We start from the raw sequence: 19373 nt of genomic DNA, 5'->3' as shown, positions 1-19373 counted from the left end.
AAGTACCTTATAGCCTTGTAGACCTTAGCTTAGTCAAAATGGTTAGAACAGTGTATTCTTCCTTCCACACCCAAAGTTCAAATCTCCCTTCCTGTAGTTTAAATGAATTTTCGTGTCATTTTCATGACATATCTGATATCTTAATAGGTCATGTCGTGTAACATCCATTAAAGTAAATGGATAATATGACCTGACCCGAAATCGACCTATTAATATTATCAGGTAATATGATCCGACCCGTTATCTGTTAAAGTAAATATATTTTAAATCAATAAAAAATGAAAATGAAAATGAAAATGAAAAAAAAAATAATTTGACCAAAAAAAAAGGAAAACATAATACTAAATTAGTATATGCATATTACATTGTCACATATATATATTACTTCAAAACATAAAAAATAAATAAATAAAAAACATTTGTCTTTCAAGTATTACATACCCCAAAATAAGAGCTTAATAAAAAAAAATTAGTACATTACTACAAAATACCAAATGTTCAAGGATATCTAAAATGAAGGGAGTTGCGTTTCAAGGTTAAGGATGCAATCACAAGCGCTTGTATATGCTTTCACATTTTTCAGACTTGTACATTAATGATTATGAATATTTTTATTTTATTTTATTTTGATCTCCCTTAAATATACTATTCATGAGGGCTTGTATGGTTCTAAAATTTCAAACGGCGATGTATCCATACTTTGATGTACCCATTCTCAAAGTGTAGAGGATGTGGACACGAGTGTTTGCCTTTTTTTTTCACATTTTTCTCACTTATAAATTAATTATTATAATTTTTTAATGTGTTTGATATTTTTAAATTACTCAATATTTTTATTTTTAATGTGTTTTATAATTTTTTTTTTTAATTTCCCTCATTGCCTATAGTATACTATAAAATTTATAATAAATAAATAAATAAAACTTCAAATTTTTAAATTTATATAGAATAATGATACATAATCCATATTTGATATACAATATATACGTATACACTATGATTATTGTATTTTATAGTAAATTGTTTTTATTAGTTTCAAAAATTAAAATCATCAAAATAACATTTTTCTTAATGTGTCGAAACGGATTAACTGCGTGTCACTCTCGTGTAAACCTATTAAGGAACCAATATTAACGGGTTCTTATCGTATGACCTGATAACGACTTGAGTCGTTATCGTGTCGACCCGTAACCTGTTATTTTCGTGTTATTTACATGTCGTATTCACGAATCGTGTAAAAAATTATCAAGTCTAATCTTAGTGTGGCCTTCGGCCTTATGGTTGGGGGATGTTAGGTGATGAGGTGGGTTGGTTCTTAGAGGGTTTTTCATTTTTCCTCTAGTTCTTTATGAGTATTTTCCCCTCTTTTGGGATTCACAATTCAGAGCAAGATCCAGATCGTGTATTTAAAGGCTTAATTATAATAACTTAAGAGGCTTTACCCACAGTCGTCTAGTAACTTGTTGGCTTTGCGTTACATCTAAAGTCCAACTAGTCTTGGATCCGATTGGCACCGCATTGATGATAAATTACGAGAAGTGTTACAAACAAGAAAGAGAAGGTATTCTAAGATACCTCTGCTTTTGTTTCTTTTTACTAAATTATCTAAATCACTAATAATAGCATATGCCAAAGGCAAAGGCCAGTAACAAAAACCTCTGTTTTGTTTCTCGCTGTTTTCTTTTCGGTCTTTAAACTGGAGAGTTTCATGGATACTTTGTAAAGAACACAAACCAATAAGGCATCCAATTCTAAGTAAATTCTTCTTCATCTTACATCGTCTATAGAGAGCTCTTCTGGCCTTCTTTTCCCCCAAGTATTTGGTTACATATTAGATCTAGTACAAAGAGTTTAGCAGCAGTTTGTAACTACAATAATATTCAAACGCATGCACGTAAAAACGCCACGAGATGATACAAACACATCAAACTCAAAACAAGAAACTCTCCACTCTATCATTTACAATGAGGAGACCACAATTCAAACTAACATCAAACATAAAGACGACTTGGCACAAATTAATCAAGCAATTAACTAATGCGTTTACAGGAATATTGCATCAGAGCAGGTGATTTCTGCATCTTATCCGTAATGCAAGATGCATAGCATCCACCCGGCGCGCTAGAAACTATCTTCACCGCATCTGCAGTAGAGCTCAAACTTTTGACAGTTCAAGGAAGGGTTCCACCAACTTCTTATGCTTGGAGGAACCCCTGATCTTCCAAATAAGAAACCACTTCTTCGGCCATCTCACATGGGGAAGGACACGCTCCTCCTTTATGTGTTAATACTATCTGAAGCCAGATAAAGGATGAAAAAACAACAAATGAGAAATTCTGCTTTCGTATTTGGAATAAAACAATAACATCAAGCACAGTGTAGGCCAAAAAGGAAAATGTAACAACAGGTGAATTAAGTTTATGTGCAGCCGTAGTTACATCATACATGTCACCCCCAAGTTTGCACCAGATCATCATTCATTTTAGTCTGCATCAAATCCCTACAGGCTAGTTAAAAAATAAGAATTGAAATGGTCACATGCAATTTAAAGCGACTAATTTATCTCAAATTCAAGTTCTTGATGTAGAAAATCTTTTGTTCTGGATTGCGTTTAACTATTTTATCTTTAAGTTGATATTCCCCAGCTAACATGACGTTATGTGTATTGCTCTTAAGCATGAGAAACATTTATGTATATATGATATGTGCAGTCTGTATGTACCCGCACCTGTTCAACTTTAACTTCAAAGGTGTATTCTGCTTTTCTCTAGATAGTGTACATACCTCACAATTTAGTGGTGGCTCATATGGATCATCAATCCCGGTAAAACCTGCAATGCCAGATTGACACGGTATAAGTAATGATCAGCATTTTGGACTAGGAAACTATCGAAGTGATAGATAATATGGCCATTCAACCATAAATCCTTGTGCAATGTGAAATGAAAATATGCGGTGCTTCTGAATATGGATAGTGGGATTGGCACACCTACACATTTAAATAAAACTCAAACATACAAATTGTCCAGAGTTTAATTAGCAATAGAGTCACACTTGGGGGGCCATATATGAGATGTTGAAATTTACTAACATCAAAAGTAAACATGTCAATGAACAAGGGAAGAAGATTCATGGATTCACACCCACATCCACAGGTTTGCATCCCAGATAAGAATTTTCCAAGTGATTGTTTAAACAGAAGTTTCAGAAACAATAATAAGATTCACAATGTTTATTGTATTGCACGGGAAAAAGAATTATCAACATAAATATTATAGTAGCAGTAGTACCTTAAGCAGGCTGTTAAAATAAAGAAGACTCAATTCGGTAACCAAAAACCGAGATAGTAGTTTGCTTATACCTTTGATCTTCCCTGCACGTGCAAGCTTATATAGGCCTTTCGGGTCTCTAGCTTCACAAACTTGAAGTGGAACGTCCATGAACACCTTTCACAAAACAAGTTCGCTTTACTGAGAACTTCTTCCAGAATTATTTCAAACATATGCACAAAGCTCAGAGTTGAAACTTGAAAAACAGTCATCTGTTTAAGAACCAGTGAAAATACCAACCTCAATAAAATCTCCAGCAGGTAGCATTGCACGGCAGGAATCACGATCCTTTCTATAAGGAGAAATCAAGCTAGCAATACAAATAACACCAGCATCAGCAAACAATTTCGCCACCTCACCTGAATACAAAACCAAAGCCAATGCTTCATGATTATATAATGAAGTCGACAGCCATAGTTGATCTAAAAAAGGGCCTAGTTAAGCTAAAAGGAGGCATAGACATACCAATCCTCCGAATGTTCTCTGCACGATCTTCTGCTTTAAAACTAAGGTCACGATTCAAGCCATGCCTGACATTGTCCCCATCAAGAATGTACGACAACTTCCCCCTGCGGTACAAACTCCCACCCAAAGCACATGCCACCGTGCTCTTCCCTGACAAACAAAATTAATAATACACAAGTAATGAGCAACTTTCTATCGGCACATTGCCAGATGGGTATAGGTGTTGTTAGACTACCAATCCATCTATCTTTTCGGTCATCCTTCATAGATCATATCCACCAAAAATCACCCACATCTGAAATCATATGACCATTGCATCAAGGGTTTAGGATCTCTTTGTAAAACCGTATTCGTCCATTTTCTTCACTACAAATGCGTGTCATAAGGGTTTTGGATTTGTCTAATTTATTTTTTGCAAGGATGATCTACAAATAATGTTCTAAAAGATATAAGGTTCAGATCATTAAAATACAATTCGGAGTGGACTCCACAAAAAACGTATTTAAAAAATTATGGAAAAAATAGGTGCCATGAATACGCCCGCATTATATATGCATTTATATGTATGTAGGCATGTATATATGTATATACAACTTTGAATTAAGAAAATACCAACCTGACCCGCTGAGACCGGTGATCCAAATGACACAGCCCTTTTGTTTAAGCAACTTCTGCCTGTCAGTTTTGTTCAATGAGCACTCATGCCACTTAATATTGGTTGAATTTCCAACCGAAGACAACAAGCTCCCATTTTTATCTATTCAACAAGAAATAAAAAACAAATTCAAATAAAAGCTTAAAAATTTCAAATCTACATGGTAAATTGCAAATGGGCTTATGCGCAACTCAGGAAATAACCCAGTACCTGAGCTCCCGGCGTGCCCATTCAGACTCGCCGTTTTGGAACCCTCCACCTCCATGGCCTTTACTACAAACCAACCTCTGGCTTTCAAGCTATTTACAGAAGCGCCACCGCGCAAGTTCACGACCGCCAGCTGCGACCAGAACGAGGACGACGGCGGCGTTTTGAGCCCGACCCGGAGCCCCGGAGACGCCTCCCATTGCAGTGACTTGGCTTGCATGTCTCGCAAAATCATCAAATCCCCAAATTTTTTTTTTTTTTGAATTTGAATTTGACGAAAATATAAATTGGGTTTTTTTTCTAAAAGCCCGGAAAGATATATGTAGTGAATCTGAATGTTGATACGAATTAGAGTGTAATTTTGGTGGGGGATATTTGGAGGGAGGCCGTGGGAAAATGGAGGGTTGAGTTTGTGGCGGTGAGAGTGTTGAGGGCTGTCGGTGGGTAACAGGGGTGGATCGGTTTTAATAAAAATGTGACCGTTGGTTTTTTTTCTCACGATGCCGTGAAACCGACTTCGTTCAAGACGCAGAAAAAACGTGCGTTACCGCCGCGATTAATTTCGACGTAATGATTCTGTTGATCTTTTGATTAAATTTGCACGTTGATGTTGCTTTAATTCGGGAGTTCCTTGTTTGTTTAATTATTTCTCTACACTTATTGTAGTTTATTGTGTTGGATTTTTTCTTAAACCTATTCTAATTTTTTCGAGTAAAACTCAAATTTTAAATCTAAACTTATCCCTCAACTTGTTTCAATCATTCAACCGTTTTAACCCAAAACTTATTATTGGGGCAAATTTAGGCCAGAATTCTCGCTGGATTAGTGGGTCGCCGTCCACCATATGTGTGTATTTTGTTTAGTATTATATTTATAAATTCATTGAATCAAATAACTAATGTTGTCACATCCCAAACCGGCTTCACCGTAACAAGATATTGTCCACTTTGGGCCCCAACCACGCCCTCACGGTTTTGTTTCTCGGAACTCACGCGAGAACTTCCTAGTGGTCACCCATCCTGGGAATGCTCTCGTCTGAACTCGTCTGAACTTCCTAGTGTTCACCCATCCTGGAAAATTCCGATGGAACCCGAAGTCAGTGAGTTCCCAAAAGGCCTCGTACTATATGGAGGTGGGCATGTAAATATAAGGCTCATCACCCCCTCTCCGTTGGTCGATGCGAGATGTTACAATCCACCCCCTTAGAGACCCGACGTCCTTGTCAGCACACTCGCACCATACGACAGAGTGGCTCTGATACCATTCTGACACACCCCAAACCTGGAATGTCCACTAGGACTTCAAATCGAGCTATGCTGGTTGTCACATCCATCCCAGTCTCAGCTCTGCCGTAGCACGATATTGTCTGCTTTGGGCCCCAACCACGCCCTCACGGTTTTGTTTCTGTGAACTCACACGAGAACTTCCTAGTGGGTCACTCATCCTAGGATTGCTCTTGCCCGAACTTGCTTAACTTTAAAGTTCCGATGGAACCCGAAGCCAGTGAATTCTCAAAAAACCTTGTACTATATGGAGGTGGGCATGTAGATATAAGCCACATCGCCCCCTCTCCGTTGATCGATGTGGGATGTTACAAATAAGATCAAAATATCAATGTATTAAAAAAAATAAAAAAATAAAAAAAGATCAAAACCAAGGGTAAAAAAGAAAGAAATTCAAACGATCTAAAATCAAATCCAACAGCTAAAATAATTTATAAAAAAATATTTCATATGTTTCATATTCTTTCATAGAGTTTCACGAGTTTCATGGTATCGGTTTAGTGATTTTTCAATATTTATCAGAATCTAAATATTTTTAATTTAAAATGTTCATAAAATTAAATTACGATAGTCTACATAATTTTTTTTTAAAGTTATTTAAAAAAAAATTTAATTCATTCTTTAATAACTAAAAGTTTAACCTAGGAAGATTGGAGCAGAAAAATTATTGCTGGGTTAAAACCTAAATTTTTCGAGTTAAAAATTTTATATTTTAACTCAAAGGTTGGACATGGTGTTGGAATGCAAGTTGCAATTTTGCATAATTAGTAATCACCCTTGACATAATTAAACTCTAGAAAAACTGTTCATCTATCCCCTGTTATCGGGCGCAAAAATGTTCAATTAACTAACGGTTTGTGATGTCGTCCAAAATGACGTTTTAATTGTTTTTTGACAATGAAGTTTTGACGGATTTAATCCTGAAACGATCTTATAAGTTTTGAAATTAGATTGAAATCAAACATTGGTATTCACTAATTTAGACTAACAAGTCGCATTTATAACAAATTAAGCTTTAACCAAGAAGAAACCTTTTAGTATAGATCAAAAGTATAAATGATATGTTTATGATTGTCAATTTTGATGCGGCCTTAATCTTATTAATTTTTTTTATAGCTGATTAGAACAATATTACATTGTGATAGTATAATAGAAGTTAATTTGTGACACACATGAGAGTTTTGATAGTAGAAAATAATATTTTAAAAAATTGTCAGAATAACTGAGAAATTTTTCAAAGTGCATGGTATTTGGGCCGTTACTTCACATGTCATAAAATAATTGAAGGGGCACACAGTGGCGGATCTACAGAGGGACCTGAGAGGTCCCAGGACCCTTCGGTGACCCTAAATCCCTGCTAAAAATTTTCCGGGGGACCCCTCGAACATGAGGTTTGAGCTGCTGTGCATGTTGCAGGTAGCAGCGGAGAAGAAGACACCGCAGGGAGAAGAAAGAAAATAGGGCTTTTTAACAATTGGTCCAAAACGGCAGTGTTTTGGTCAGTTGTTTTCAGTTAAAAAAAAAAATAGGGAGACAAACGTTGTCGTTTGCTATGCTTGATGACTCAATATTGTTTTAATTTTAAAGCCCAGCCCCTGAGCCCCACATCTTTCCCCAAAGTTCTCTCTTTCCCTGTTGCTTTTCCCCCAATTCCATATTATTTGGTTCCCTCTTTGCCCCCATTTCAAAACCCTAAATTTCTAATCCCACCCGTGACCCAATCTCATATTATAATTACGTAAGTCCCATATCATACATCCACTTGTTTTAATTCTCCACTCCACCACTATTTGGTTCAAAATTCAAGTAAGTTTTTTGGAATTCTAATCTTATCTCAATTAAATTATATTAGATATTGATGGAGATTTTTAGTTTATTAATGATGTGATTGTTAATATGTTTTATGTTTGTATACTCATTTTATCATTGGAATTTAGATGGAATTTTTGTTTATTGATTAATTGGTATATGTTTTGTGTTTTTGGTTAAATGTGTAGTTTAGAAATAAGAAATATGAAAAGATTTTTCCCCCCAAATGGTAAGTCAATATCTGTTAAGTCTCTGAACGTTGGATCGAGTGCTTCAAATGCATGACGATGCGTCATTGTTGCTTCATCCCAAATAATTGCCTTTGCCTTTTGTATTAGCTTTGCTAAATCAGATTGTTTACCGATCGAACACATCGATGATGCATCGAGACTAAGTGGTATCTTGAATTTAGAATGTGCTGTCCTCCCACCAGGCAATATCGTAGCTGCTATTCCAGATGATGATGTTGCTAATACTATGTGCCCCAACCTTCTCAAGCTTGCTAACAATGCGCGATATAAGTAAGTTTTTCCAGTTCCACCGGGACCATCCACAAAAAAAGTTGCATTATCCGATCGTTGAACTGCACCCATTATTATGTTAAACGCACTTTTTTGGTCATCATTTAAGCGTTCAATTGCATCAAGATGTTGTTGTGGAATACATATGGATATTTCATCTTCAATACATCCTGTCATTCCTGAACTTGATTCATTTCCTCTTGTCATTTGGGGCAAATCAAACTCGTTTATACTCTTATTAAATTGAACCAAAAGTATGTTCAACTCACGCAAGAGTATGTTGGTAGCAAGTTTGGGAATTATGTTAGTCATGGAAACATAATCTTCCATCATGAATGGATAGAACTCATCCCATAACCCTTAAACACCAATTGGTGCACAATATACCAATATGGTGACGAATAATCTTCTTAAAGCCGACGGCATCTGAATTGCGGAGGCCTCTAACAAACATTGTCGAATACTGTCATCTCTTTCTAACAAACCTCGTTATTCTGCTGCCTGCTTAAATGTTGGATGCAAAACCCCATTAACTGTTCTCAAGTTTGTGAAGGATGTTGGTCCTCTAACATGATTAAGAAGAATCCGAAGGTAAAATTTTTCGCCTTCAGCAGGTGAAACTGCATATATTCGTCCAATAACCTTGTTACGATTCATTCTTTTAGACCACTTTCTTTGAGCTTGAATCCATCTGTAATGTGATGGTATCTCCATGTATAAATAATGTCGCGCTTCTGCATCCACATGATTAAGTGTAAAAAATTCAGTCAACATTGTCTTTCTTGTACTATCATCATGTAGAATATTTGTTATACTCTCATCGGCACGAAACTGAACTTGGTGCATATTAGGAAGATGTATTTGCATTCGCTCAACAGATGGGTAAATTCGATTAATAATGAACTTAAATATCTTCCATAATGCCTCTGGTGCGCAAACCCATCTTGCATCCTGAAACTGCTTTATTTCATCGTATTGAGGGTCTGATTGCACTTCAACTGTCACTCTATCTGGGCCTTTGTAAACATACTTATATAAGTACTTGACACTTTTTATGCTTGCACAAATTTCAACATTGATGTGACAATCATACCTTAACAGCAACCGTGGATTATATGGAATGACCCAACTATTATCAACCATTATGTTGCAGACCCATTTGTTGAGGCTCGAAGAAAAAGGAAGGGGGGAAAGTGTATTCTTGCCATAGATTTTCTGTTGGGAATGAGCATTGAAGAAAAGGGAAGGTGATAACAGCGGAAGAGGTGGCTTTTTGCTTTTGGCCTTTTGTTTTCTTCATTTTGCTTAATGTTGAGACTTGAGAAAAGAACCTCTAATGTTAAACCCCAATTCGAGAAGATAATGTGAAGAAAACAAATATTCGTAATTGTTATTATGTCCAAGATCAAACCAATTATGAACAATTGTTGTCCTCTAACAAAAAAAATTTTGACCCATGTTTAGTTATTCATAATCTTGTTCGTAATCTCAAATATCCATGTAGTCCAAAATCATCCCTAAACACCAGCGGGGTTCGAGAAGGATTTTGAATATCATAACAGTTATTCATAATTATGATTTTGTTAAGGAACCTTGCGTACATGCATTTTTTTTTTTTAATCCATTTGAACCAAATCATCCCATCCCCATTTGCACCCCAACGACCAACAAAGCACCCCAAAATTTCTTAAGATGTGTTGATCACAAATTCTTGAAGATCATATCCTTAAACTAATGAACCAAAATTACTAATAAACATAATACCTAAGAAACCAAATTTACTAAAATTTTAAGGATATCATAACATTTTAGAGCTTATATGTGCATTGTTGAGTTATTAGAGCAAACTAATAAATATAATGAACCTACATTGAATACAAATTCTTCTTTGTCATGTGGTAGTTTTTTAGCCTCTTATTATGGGTTACACATTTCTAAAAACTTTTTATATTATGTCCAGCCCACATCCGTCATTTATGATAGGGTTTAGGGGTATTAAAAAAGTTTAAAATTCTACTCATCCAGTTGACATAAAAATTAAAACTCTATAAACAATGCTAATTTATAAAAGAAAAAAACATTAAAGCTAAATCATATCCAAGTCCTAACACCAACCGAGAAGTGTATATAGGCCCGTCATTTCCTTGCACTGATACTTATTACACTTCAAAAGTATTTTGTGATCATTTTATTTTGTTCTTTTGTATTATAGTGATGTGTAGATAAATGTTTTTCCTTCTTCTGTTCATAGGCATCTACGTAGACTTTTTCGTATTTATGGAATGTCACAGAATTTGTATTCAATTTAGGTTCATTTATTTTTTTATTTTTTAGATAAATTTTTCCATGGAGCGTGGTCAAAGTCATGCAAGACAATGGCGTCAATCATTGAGTCCTGAAGAACATCAAAGATATCTAGCTCGACGACGTCTAATAGCACAAGAAAAAAGACAACAAATTCCAACTCTATATGATGATCATACTATGACATCCCACAGTAACATACAACAAGAAATTCCTGGTATTTATTTATATTCCTTTTTCTTTAACTCATACTAATGCAAAAAAATTAAAAAAAAATCTAATTTCTAATTTTTCTTTTAACTATGCAACAAGTAGGTCCCAATAATATACAAGAATGGGTTCAGTTGGCTAACTATGATGTTGAGGTTGACCCCAGTAATATAGAACAACAAATTCCTGGTATTTATTTCAATTTCTTTATTTGTATTTGTTTCACACTTAAAAAATTAGGTTATTTTTTAAGAACAAAATTTTGTGAATTGAAATCTCATTGTATTCTTTTCTTCGATACTTTCATATTGGTCTCAATGTTGTAGTTATTTTTAGTGGTAGTCTTACGAAATATTAGACTCACAACTAAATATATTAAATATTAAAGACAAAATTTTTAACTAATCGTATTATAATGTGGTCTATTTATTAGAAAAAATTGAGCATGAAAGCGCGAATTCAAGGGTTTTGTCAGATATCACAAATCATGATGACCAAACTTCTACTAGAATGCGTTCTCATATGGGACAGTTGGCACATTCAAATAGATCACAAATATCTTATGGGATGCTCTCAATTCCTCCCCACAATGGTGAGCTTAGTATATAATTCTATCTTTATATAGATATATGATTAGTTACAAAGAAAATTCTTATACTGAATGTTGGATATTCATGTAAAAATATCAGAAGAAGAACATGCAAATAGAACCAATTGTCATGCGCGCCAAACCAGAGGAAGAAGAAACCACAATTGTGCTAGAAATTATAATGAGAATCGGGGTATCCTAGGTTGCCAATTATCTCCTCCAACCAAATGTCCGTACTGCTATGCACGATTGTTTGCTCGAGAAACTTTGAATATGTGTTGCTTGAAAGGAAGAATTGTTTTACCCCCAATACAGTCCCCACCAGAAATGGTTGCTCTTTTCTCTGACCAAACAAATGAGGGTAGACACTTCAGGCAAAATATTCGAGCTTACAATCATGCATTTGCATTCACTTCAATAGGAGTACACGTGGATGAAAGAATTAATATTGGTGGTCGTGGGATTTACACATTTCGTGCTCAAGGTGCATTATATCATAAGATTGGTGGACTTTTACCAAATGAAGGGAATAGACCGCGATTTTTACAAGCTTATATATATGACAATGAACATGAAGTTGAAAACCGAATGTGTGAAAGTGAAGTTTTAGATAGACGTGTGGTTGAAAAGATACAACATATGTTGAACAACCATAATCCTTTTGTTCATACATTGCGAAGCCTCGGACAACGCCAAGATTTGCCGAATTGCAAGTTGATCCTAAAAGAGCAACCTATAGATCGGCGTCAGTATAGTCTACCATCAGCATCACAAGTTGCGGCAATTATAATAGATGGAGATAATGCCACAATTGCAAATGGAAGGGATATCGTGGTGGAGATAATTAGTGGAAGACTTTCTCACGTCCGAGACTATGTTGGATTTTATGATCCCTTACAATATCCACTATTGCTGCCTTACGGTACATATGGATGGGATGTTAACAGTCATGATGATGGTGGAAGAGCAATAACATGTTGCGACTATTATTCTTATATGTTACAGGTTTGTACTAATAACATAATTTATTTCCCGGTATATATAGATGAATGATGATTCCTATATTAAAAGCAATATATGAAATTTGCTTTTGCAGATACGCCATAATGGATCATCACTTTTGCTTCGAGGTGGACGTCTCTTGCAACAATATGCTGTAGATAACTACATTAAAATTGAATCACAAAAACTTAGATGGTTGCGTTCTAATCAAGCCACAGTTAGAGCGGATCTCTACAAAGGACTTGAAGACTCTCTAAATGCAAGTCAACACAATGCAGGTATATATATCGTTTCAGTCATCGTTATTTAGAAATATAACTTTGTTTAAACTGTGTACAATATATATAGCTAATTGAAAATAAAAAATTATTAGGTAGCATCGGGCGTAGAATTATTTTACCATCATCATTTGTTGGAAGCCTACGTGACATGTACCAACGATATCAAGACGCAATGACTTTGGTTCAAAGATTCGGAAAGCCAAATCTTTTTATTACCATGACATGTAACCCAAGTTGGGAAGAAATCAAAAGCGAATTACTCGCTGGACAAACTCCACAAGATCGCCCTGACTTACTCACTAGAGTATTTCGTGCAAAACTTGAGCAACTAAAAGAAGACATCATCGAAAAGGGGGTATTGGGCAGTGTTGTTGCTTACGCATACGTTATTGAGTTTCAGAAACGTGGTCTTCCACATGTGCATATGCTGGTGGTGTTAGATGAAAATGATAAGATCAATAATCCAGATGAGTATGACCGAATTGTTAGAGCTGAAATACCAAATGAAGATGTAGAGCCTCAACTTTATAATGTGGTGTTAAAGCATATGATTCATGGCCCGTGTGGGATTCATAATCTTCAATCTCCATGTATGAAAAATGGGAGTTGTAAGAGAAAGTTTCCCAAACCATTTGCACCAGTCACCGTTCAAGGGAATGATTCGTATCCAATTTATCAAAGGCGAGGAAATCGATTGCCCGTCTCACTTAATCGACAAGGAAACATAATGGTTGATAATAGTTGGGTCATTCCATATAATCCATGGTTGCTGTTAAGGTATGATTGTCACATCAATGTTGAAATTTGTGCAAGCATAAAAAGTGTCAAGTGTTGTAAAATTGATGGTGTGTGTGCAGTGGAATAAATAAAACAAGACGCAAAATTTACGAGGTTCCTCTACAGTCAGTATGACTGGAGTACGTCCTCGGGCAGTAGTGGTGCTTTCATTATAATTGGAATAATAAGAGTACAAAGATAACTCTATTTATTCTCTCCTATCCTCTTCCTCTCTTTCTCTTCCCTCGTCTCTTTTTCTCTGTGCTTTTTCTTGAAAACATACGGAGTGCTCTATTTATAGAGCAACTCCAAGCACACATATTTGACAATATAATATTTCTTCATCCCCCAAGTCAAGAATGATTTTATAGGCATTGAAAATCTATCCAGTTTCTATGTGGGCATTCATTACCCACCTGACTTTTCAACATTCCCCCTTGGATGCCCACATATCAACATGAGTTGCCTCATTAAGATCTTGATCTATTTTTGGATGCTCCCCCTTGATGAGTATCTTCCCCTGATTTCAAATTATTTAAGCTGATCATTGATCCTGCTGCTTTAGTCTTTTAGCAGCGATAGTTGCCGAATGAGGTGTTTCACTTGTTGTTAACTTTCCACAGACTTGTTCTTGAAATGGGTTGGAGGGCCTTTCTGCTAGACTTCCTCCAAAGGTCTGAATTTACCTATTTTATCTGGAGCTGAATTTGATTTAAGGGTGGTGGACACTTGATCTTGAATCGGACTTGTGATTTCTTCAAAGGCCGTCTAGACTTGATCTTGAATGAAATTGGATCATAAGGAGCTTCATGTGACAAGTGATCTTAGGCTTTGTCGGGGATGAACTGACATGTGTTTGTTGTGGTTGTCTCCACATGCTTCAGTGTATCATTTTCACTTGCCTTACTTGCTCCCTTTGCAGAAGTGGTATTTTCCTTATGCAGGTTTAGCATCTTCTCTTGTAGTATTTATCCTCTGATACAGGAGTGGAATGCAAACCTTGCATTTGAATGGACCATCACTTCTTGGTGGCAGCGAAAGTTTGAGTGGAGGTTCCAACATATTACTTTCTCTGTCCTTGTCTTGGCAGGTAAGAACAAGGACAAAGGAAATGACAGGGAGATTACATGATATGAGATACTCTTGCTCTCGTCCCTGATGATATGAGATACTCTTACTCTGGTGTGACTTGTTTGTAGAGGTATTCTCAGAGAGGAAGAAAACTGAGTATTTCGAGATACTTTGTGAAAGATGCATTCTCGGAGATGAGGAAGAGTTAGATATTTTTCAGTTCTGCCTTGCCATGGAGGACAGAGGTTGACATATATATGGATTTCCCAATAGCAGGTAGTAGTGCTGTGCCTTTACTCTTGTCAGCAACTGTGGTGTAATTAGAACAGTAAGATTCACGCGTTTTCAACTTTATCAGAGATCTTTGACAAAGTTGCACGTGATATCCAAGAGCTTAGATTGCATCTGAGAAATGTTGACAGACGTCATGCAGGGAAATCCAGCTTTTGAAATTCGAAAATCGGTGTCTCTTCGATTTTTGAATAAGTGATCCGGTTGCCCCTCCTTTTATAGAGATATCAATTTTTTTTTCAGAAACACTCAGAAAATTGTTGCCTGCAGAAATTTTCCTTTCTTGCACTTCTGAGATTTTATCTGACTTCCTTCATCATTTCTGAAAATGGCTTGCCCATCTAACATTTGTTTAGATTTGAGTCTCAGGATTGATACAGACGAGCAACGTCAGGATAACATATGGCGCCCGTCCTTCTCATCTTCTAATGGTCATCTTACGGTTGGGGACTTTGTGATGAAGAATAATATAACCGCTACAGTGGTAGCCAGGAATCTTCTCACTCCAAAGGATAACAGAATCCTTTCAAACCGGTCTGATGAGGCGGCCGTTCAAGACTCATTGGCTCTCAGTGTTCAATGTGCGGGCTCTGTATCCAATATGGGTCAGCGCTTACTTGCTCGAACTCACCAAGTTGAATCATTAATGGCTGAGGTTGCAAGTCTTAAACAAGAGATTAGAGGGCTCAAGCATGAGAATAAAGTGTTACACATGCTTGCAAATAATTACTCTACGAGCATGAAAAGAAAGCTCGATCAGCTACTAGAATCCGAAGGTCGGACTCAAAATGACAATTGGGGCTTCGAGTCTTTATTCCAAAGACATCCATTGTCTTAGTTGTCTAGAGTTCCACCAAGTATTGAGACTCCAAATAATCAACTTCTGGTGTCTTCCCCTTCTGGGGTACTTCCAAGTATTGAGGCTTCACATGAGCAACCTTTGTGAAGGTTCCCTTTTGTTTGTTTTAACTCATGTGTCTGTAATTTCTCGGAGATATTAATATATAAGCTTTATCTCATTCAGTGTATTGTGTTAAATACAATAAAGCATATATTTCACTAAGATGTGGTACTTCTAGACCAAATATCAATTTATCTTTACCCTCGCGAAGATAAATGATTATTCTTAGTGTCTAAATCATTTGAGTATTCAACTCATAATCTTTAATCCATATGATTCTTTAATGTCATAAACATCATGGATAAGATTCGTGTTGGCATATTGTTCGATTCTTCAATTCGAGACAATATTTCTCTCAACACTTTATAATCTTTCTTGACTCTTCAGGAGTCCCAATTTAATATCATCAACTCTTGCAAGAGATTTAGTATGTTGCAACAATACCATAATGGAAGTACTCACTAAGACAATTTATACCATCCATTGGTATTGAGTACATATTTCATGCTTTACCCTTCCGGGACTTTCTTCAAGCAATTTGAATCCTTCAGGGATTTTCTACATTTCATGACACATTTTCCTATAGAATTTATACAGAGCAATTTGCTTCCATGTATATTTGAGGGATTTACTTATGGAGATATGATGTGGGCGACTCATAACCCTTCGTATATAATTCTCCATTCATACGAACTCGTTTCTAACCTTGTGTCATATCATGTGTATGTATTTCATGGTATTACAAATGCCCATATGTAACCTTCTAGGTTCAACATCTTTTGGCTATTTGTATTGTATTCAAGTATATAGGTCTATTTTTCCACGTTCTTACAAAATTATAATGGAATTTGCCTTTCTCCATTTTTGGCCCATAATTTTGTTGATGGAAAAAGAACGAGACTCAATATCACCACGGCTCATTGATGAATTTAGTAGCTACTTGTAAAAACCAAAATTATCATTGATTATCATCAATCTGTGATCTCATATTCTCATGTACATGCGCATGCATAAAAACTTTTCATTTCTTTTGGGATATCCATTGCCTCTTCAAGGGCATTACACTATCTCTTCCAGGATAGTCGTAATTTAGAGAATGCGGATCATAACCTCCTCTTGAGCGTTATAGAGCTTGGATTTTAATCTCCATTTCCGGAGTTGAGTCATTGGAACCTATACGTCTATCATGCTTCATGCACGATACATCAATATTCTCATGTCCGCGGATTGACCTTTCCAGGACAAGTATCCTTGCGGCAACTGTCATGCATCTGGCATGTGATAGTTATGCTTCGAGAATGCAATAGTTTTAGTAGTGCCATATTCTTCTTCTTTTGAAGGACTAAACCTTTTGAGTTTGAGGGTCTGCCACGCTTCAAGCGTGCAACAGATAAATCATTTGCTGCCATATTATTTTGTCCAACAGGGACATTAATTCTTGTAGGCACATTTGCAGCAAGCATATGTGATTTCATCACTTTCGTTGAATCATTAAATGCATCTGGCATTTGATTTGCATATCGTTGCATCATTCAATTATTCTCACTTCGTTTGTATATTGATTGCTTCATGAATCAAAATAAAACAAATTCTCTTCGTTCTTCTGGAACGTTTTTTTCTCATCATTCTTCTGGAATGATATTTGTTCATCGTTCTTCTGAAACGAAGTTATTTTCTCCCCCTAACGGCGGGAAAATTGTCTTATCAAAATGACAGTCCGCAAACCACACGGTAAATATATCCTCAATCAAGGGTTTCAAATGTTGAATGATAGATGATGTTCAACATCAATGCCTAATCCGCAATGATGCTTCATTTCAGTATGTTGTGGCAGTGCAATAGGCACATAGATAACACAACCAAAAACTCGTAAATGTATAATGTTTGGCTGGTTCCCAAACATGAGTTGTACTGAGAAGTATTGATGGTTGTCAACAGGTCTCAACCAAATCAATAATGCATCATGTAAAATGACATGTCCCATGTAGAAAATTTGGCAATTTCATTTTCATCAGCAGAACGCTGGTAATCAATTTCATCCGCTTAATAAATGTTTCTGCTAAACCATTTTTTAGTATGGACATAAGGAACTTCTGGTCCTTATTTAATAGTCTGTAGACTAAGATTCTTATGGCTTTTATTGTAATTAAGTTGAGGCACTTTGGCTCTTCAAACTTAAGATACTTATCAAGGAACTTCATGTCCTGATCTTGAGGATCAAGGGACTTCATGCCCGATCTTTTGTTTGATGGAACTTCAGGTCCAATCATTTTTATTTAATGAGGATCAAGAAACTGCAGGTTCTGATCTGATTAAGGAACTTCGGGTCCAGTATGTACTCATCGTAATAAAAAGAAGTACAATAAATAAATTAAAGCAATAGGCGGTAATTCCAGCCATAATGAATAAATTGCATTTAAGTAAATAAAGCTTGTGACAAGGGCTTTAATTCAGCACCATTCACATAAATCAAAACTTAAAGCAGTAGGCGGTAAAACCGTCCATGATAAATAAATTGCTTTAAAGGAAATAGAACTTGTGAAAAGGGTTTTAAACCAACACCAATTCACATAAATAACAAGAAGTATCATACCTCCTTTTATTTATTATTTTTCTTTCTTTTGTCAGCACTTATTCAAACCTTATTATTATTTTCTTATTTCTGCAGCATGGTGCCATGCACCAACAGAAACCTATTTATATTATTTTGACTAAATGGTGTCATGCACCATTCAAATCCTTTTTATATATATATATATATATATATATTTTTTTTTTTTCTTATGTTGCAGTCAACATCCCTTTTTTCTTCTTCACATGTGCCTTGCCATTCCATCAATCCCCCTTTTCTATTATTTTTCTTCCTTCTCTGTCTCTGCCAGTCTCGAAACACAAGGCCAGCTGGGTAGTTATAGAGGTTGCTCAAATTCAATTCAATCCAAAAGGCTACTAGAGACTGGCGTTGTTCTTGCATGACCCAGGGAACATGTCATCGTTAAGCAAGAACTTCCTTACAGAGACATAGATGACAGTGGGGTTGATGGAGGCACAAGAGAGGGACGCCTGTGTGGATTCATTCTTGCCATCACCATCTCAAACAACCAAGTATTCATGGGAGTTCTCGAGATCCGTCGAAAACAACGTGATCTGGGTTTCCAAGTCTGATGAGATTCTTCTAGATCTCTGGAAACCAGTTGTCAAGTACGAGTTTTCTCATCTCGTGACGACTTCAGATCGTAAATTTCAATTTTCACCGGAATTCGGTGGGGCGCTTCTGGCGCAGTGGGAGAGACGAAAAATGGACATACCTTTTATTCTGTGAGATTTTAGATGACTGAGGTGAGAGGTGGATAGTGCTTCACCGGATTTATGGCGTTGTGCTTTCCACTGACATGAGAGCTTCTCGTGCTGATAACGTGTTGTAAAATCGATGGTGTGTATGCAGTGGAATAAATAAAACAAGACGCAAAATTTACGAGGTTCCTCTACAGTCAGTATGACTGGAGTACGTCCTCGAGCAATAGTGGTGCTTTCATTATAATTGGAATAATAAGAGTACAAAGATAACTCTATTTATTCTCTCCTCTCCTCTTCCTCTCTTTTTCTTCCCTCGTCTTTTTTTCTCTGTGCTTTTTCTTGAAAACATACGGAGTGCTCTATTTATAGAGCAACTCCAAG

General features: G+C 36.1%; 2 protein-coding genes across 2 annotated transcripts; one reads left to right on the top strand and one right to left on the bottom strand.

Moving 5' to 3' along the window:
• Window positions 1-1737: 1737 nt before the first annotated feature.
• On the bottom strand, window positions 1738-5154 carry LOC137729651 (adenylyl-sulfate kinase 3-like). The gene is made up of 7 exons (XM_068468647.1): window positions 4660-5154; window positions 4411-4551; window positions 3795-3944; window positions 3570-3688; window positions 3362-3446; window positions 2785-2831; window positions 1738-2294 (listed from the first exon to the last, which is right to left on the bottom strand). The coding sequence occupies exons 1-7, from the start codon at window positions 4889-4891 to the stop codon at window positions 2196-2198; spliced, it is 873 nt and encodes a 290-aa protein (XP_068324748.1). The 5' UTR covers window positions 4892-5154; the 3' UTR covers window positions 1738-2195.
• A 6545-nt stretch (window positions 5155-11699) lies between these two features.
• LOC137728187 (uncharacterized) lies at window positions 11700-15632 on the top strand. The gene is made up of 4 exons (XM_068467050.1): window positions 11700-12377; window positions 12469-12652; window positions 12748-13432; window positions 15164-15632. The coding sequence occupies exons 1-4, from the start codon at window positions 11700-11702 to the stop codon at window positions 15630-15632; spliced, it is 2016 nt and encodes a 671-aa protein (XP_068323151.1).
• Window positions 15633-19373: the final 3741 nt, after the last annotated feature.

The sequence above is a fragment of the Pyrus communis genome, chromosome 3, assembly GCF_963583255.1.
Source record: "Pyrus communis chromosome 3, drPyrComm1.1, whole genome shotgun sequence".
NCBI lineage: Eukaryota > Viridiplantae > Streptophyta > Magnoliopsida > Rosales > Rosaceae > Pyrus > Pyrus communis.
This window is presented reverse-complemented; position numbering and strand designations above follow the sequence as displayed.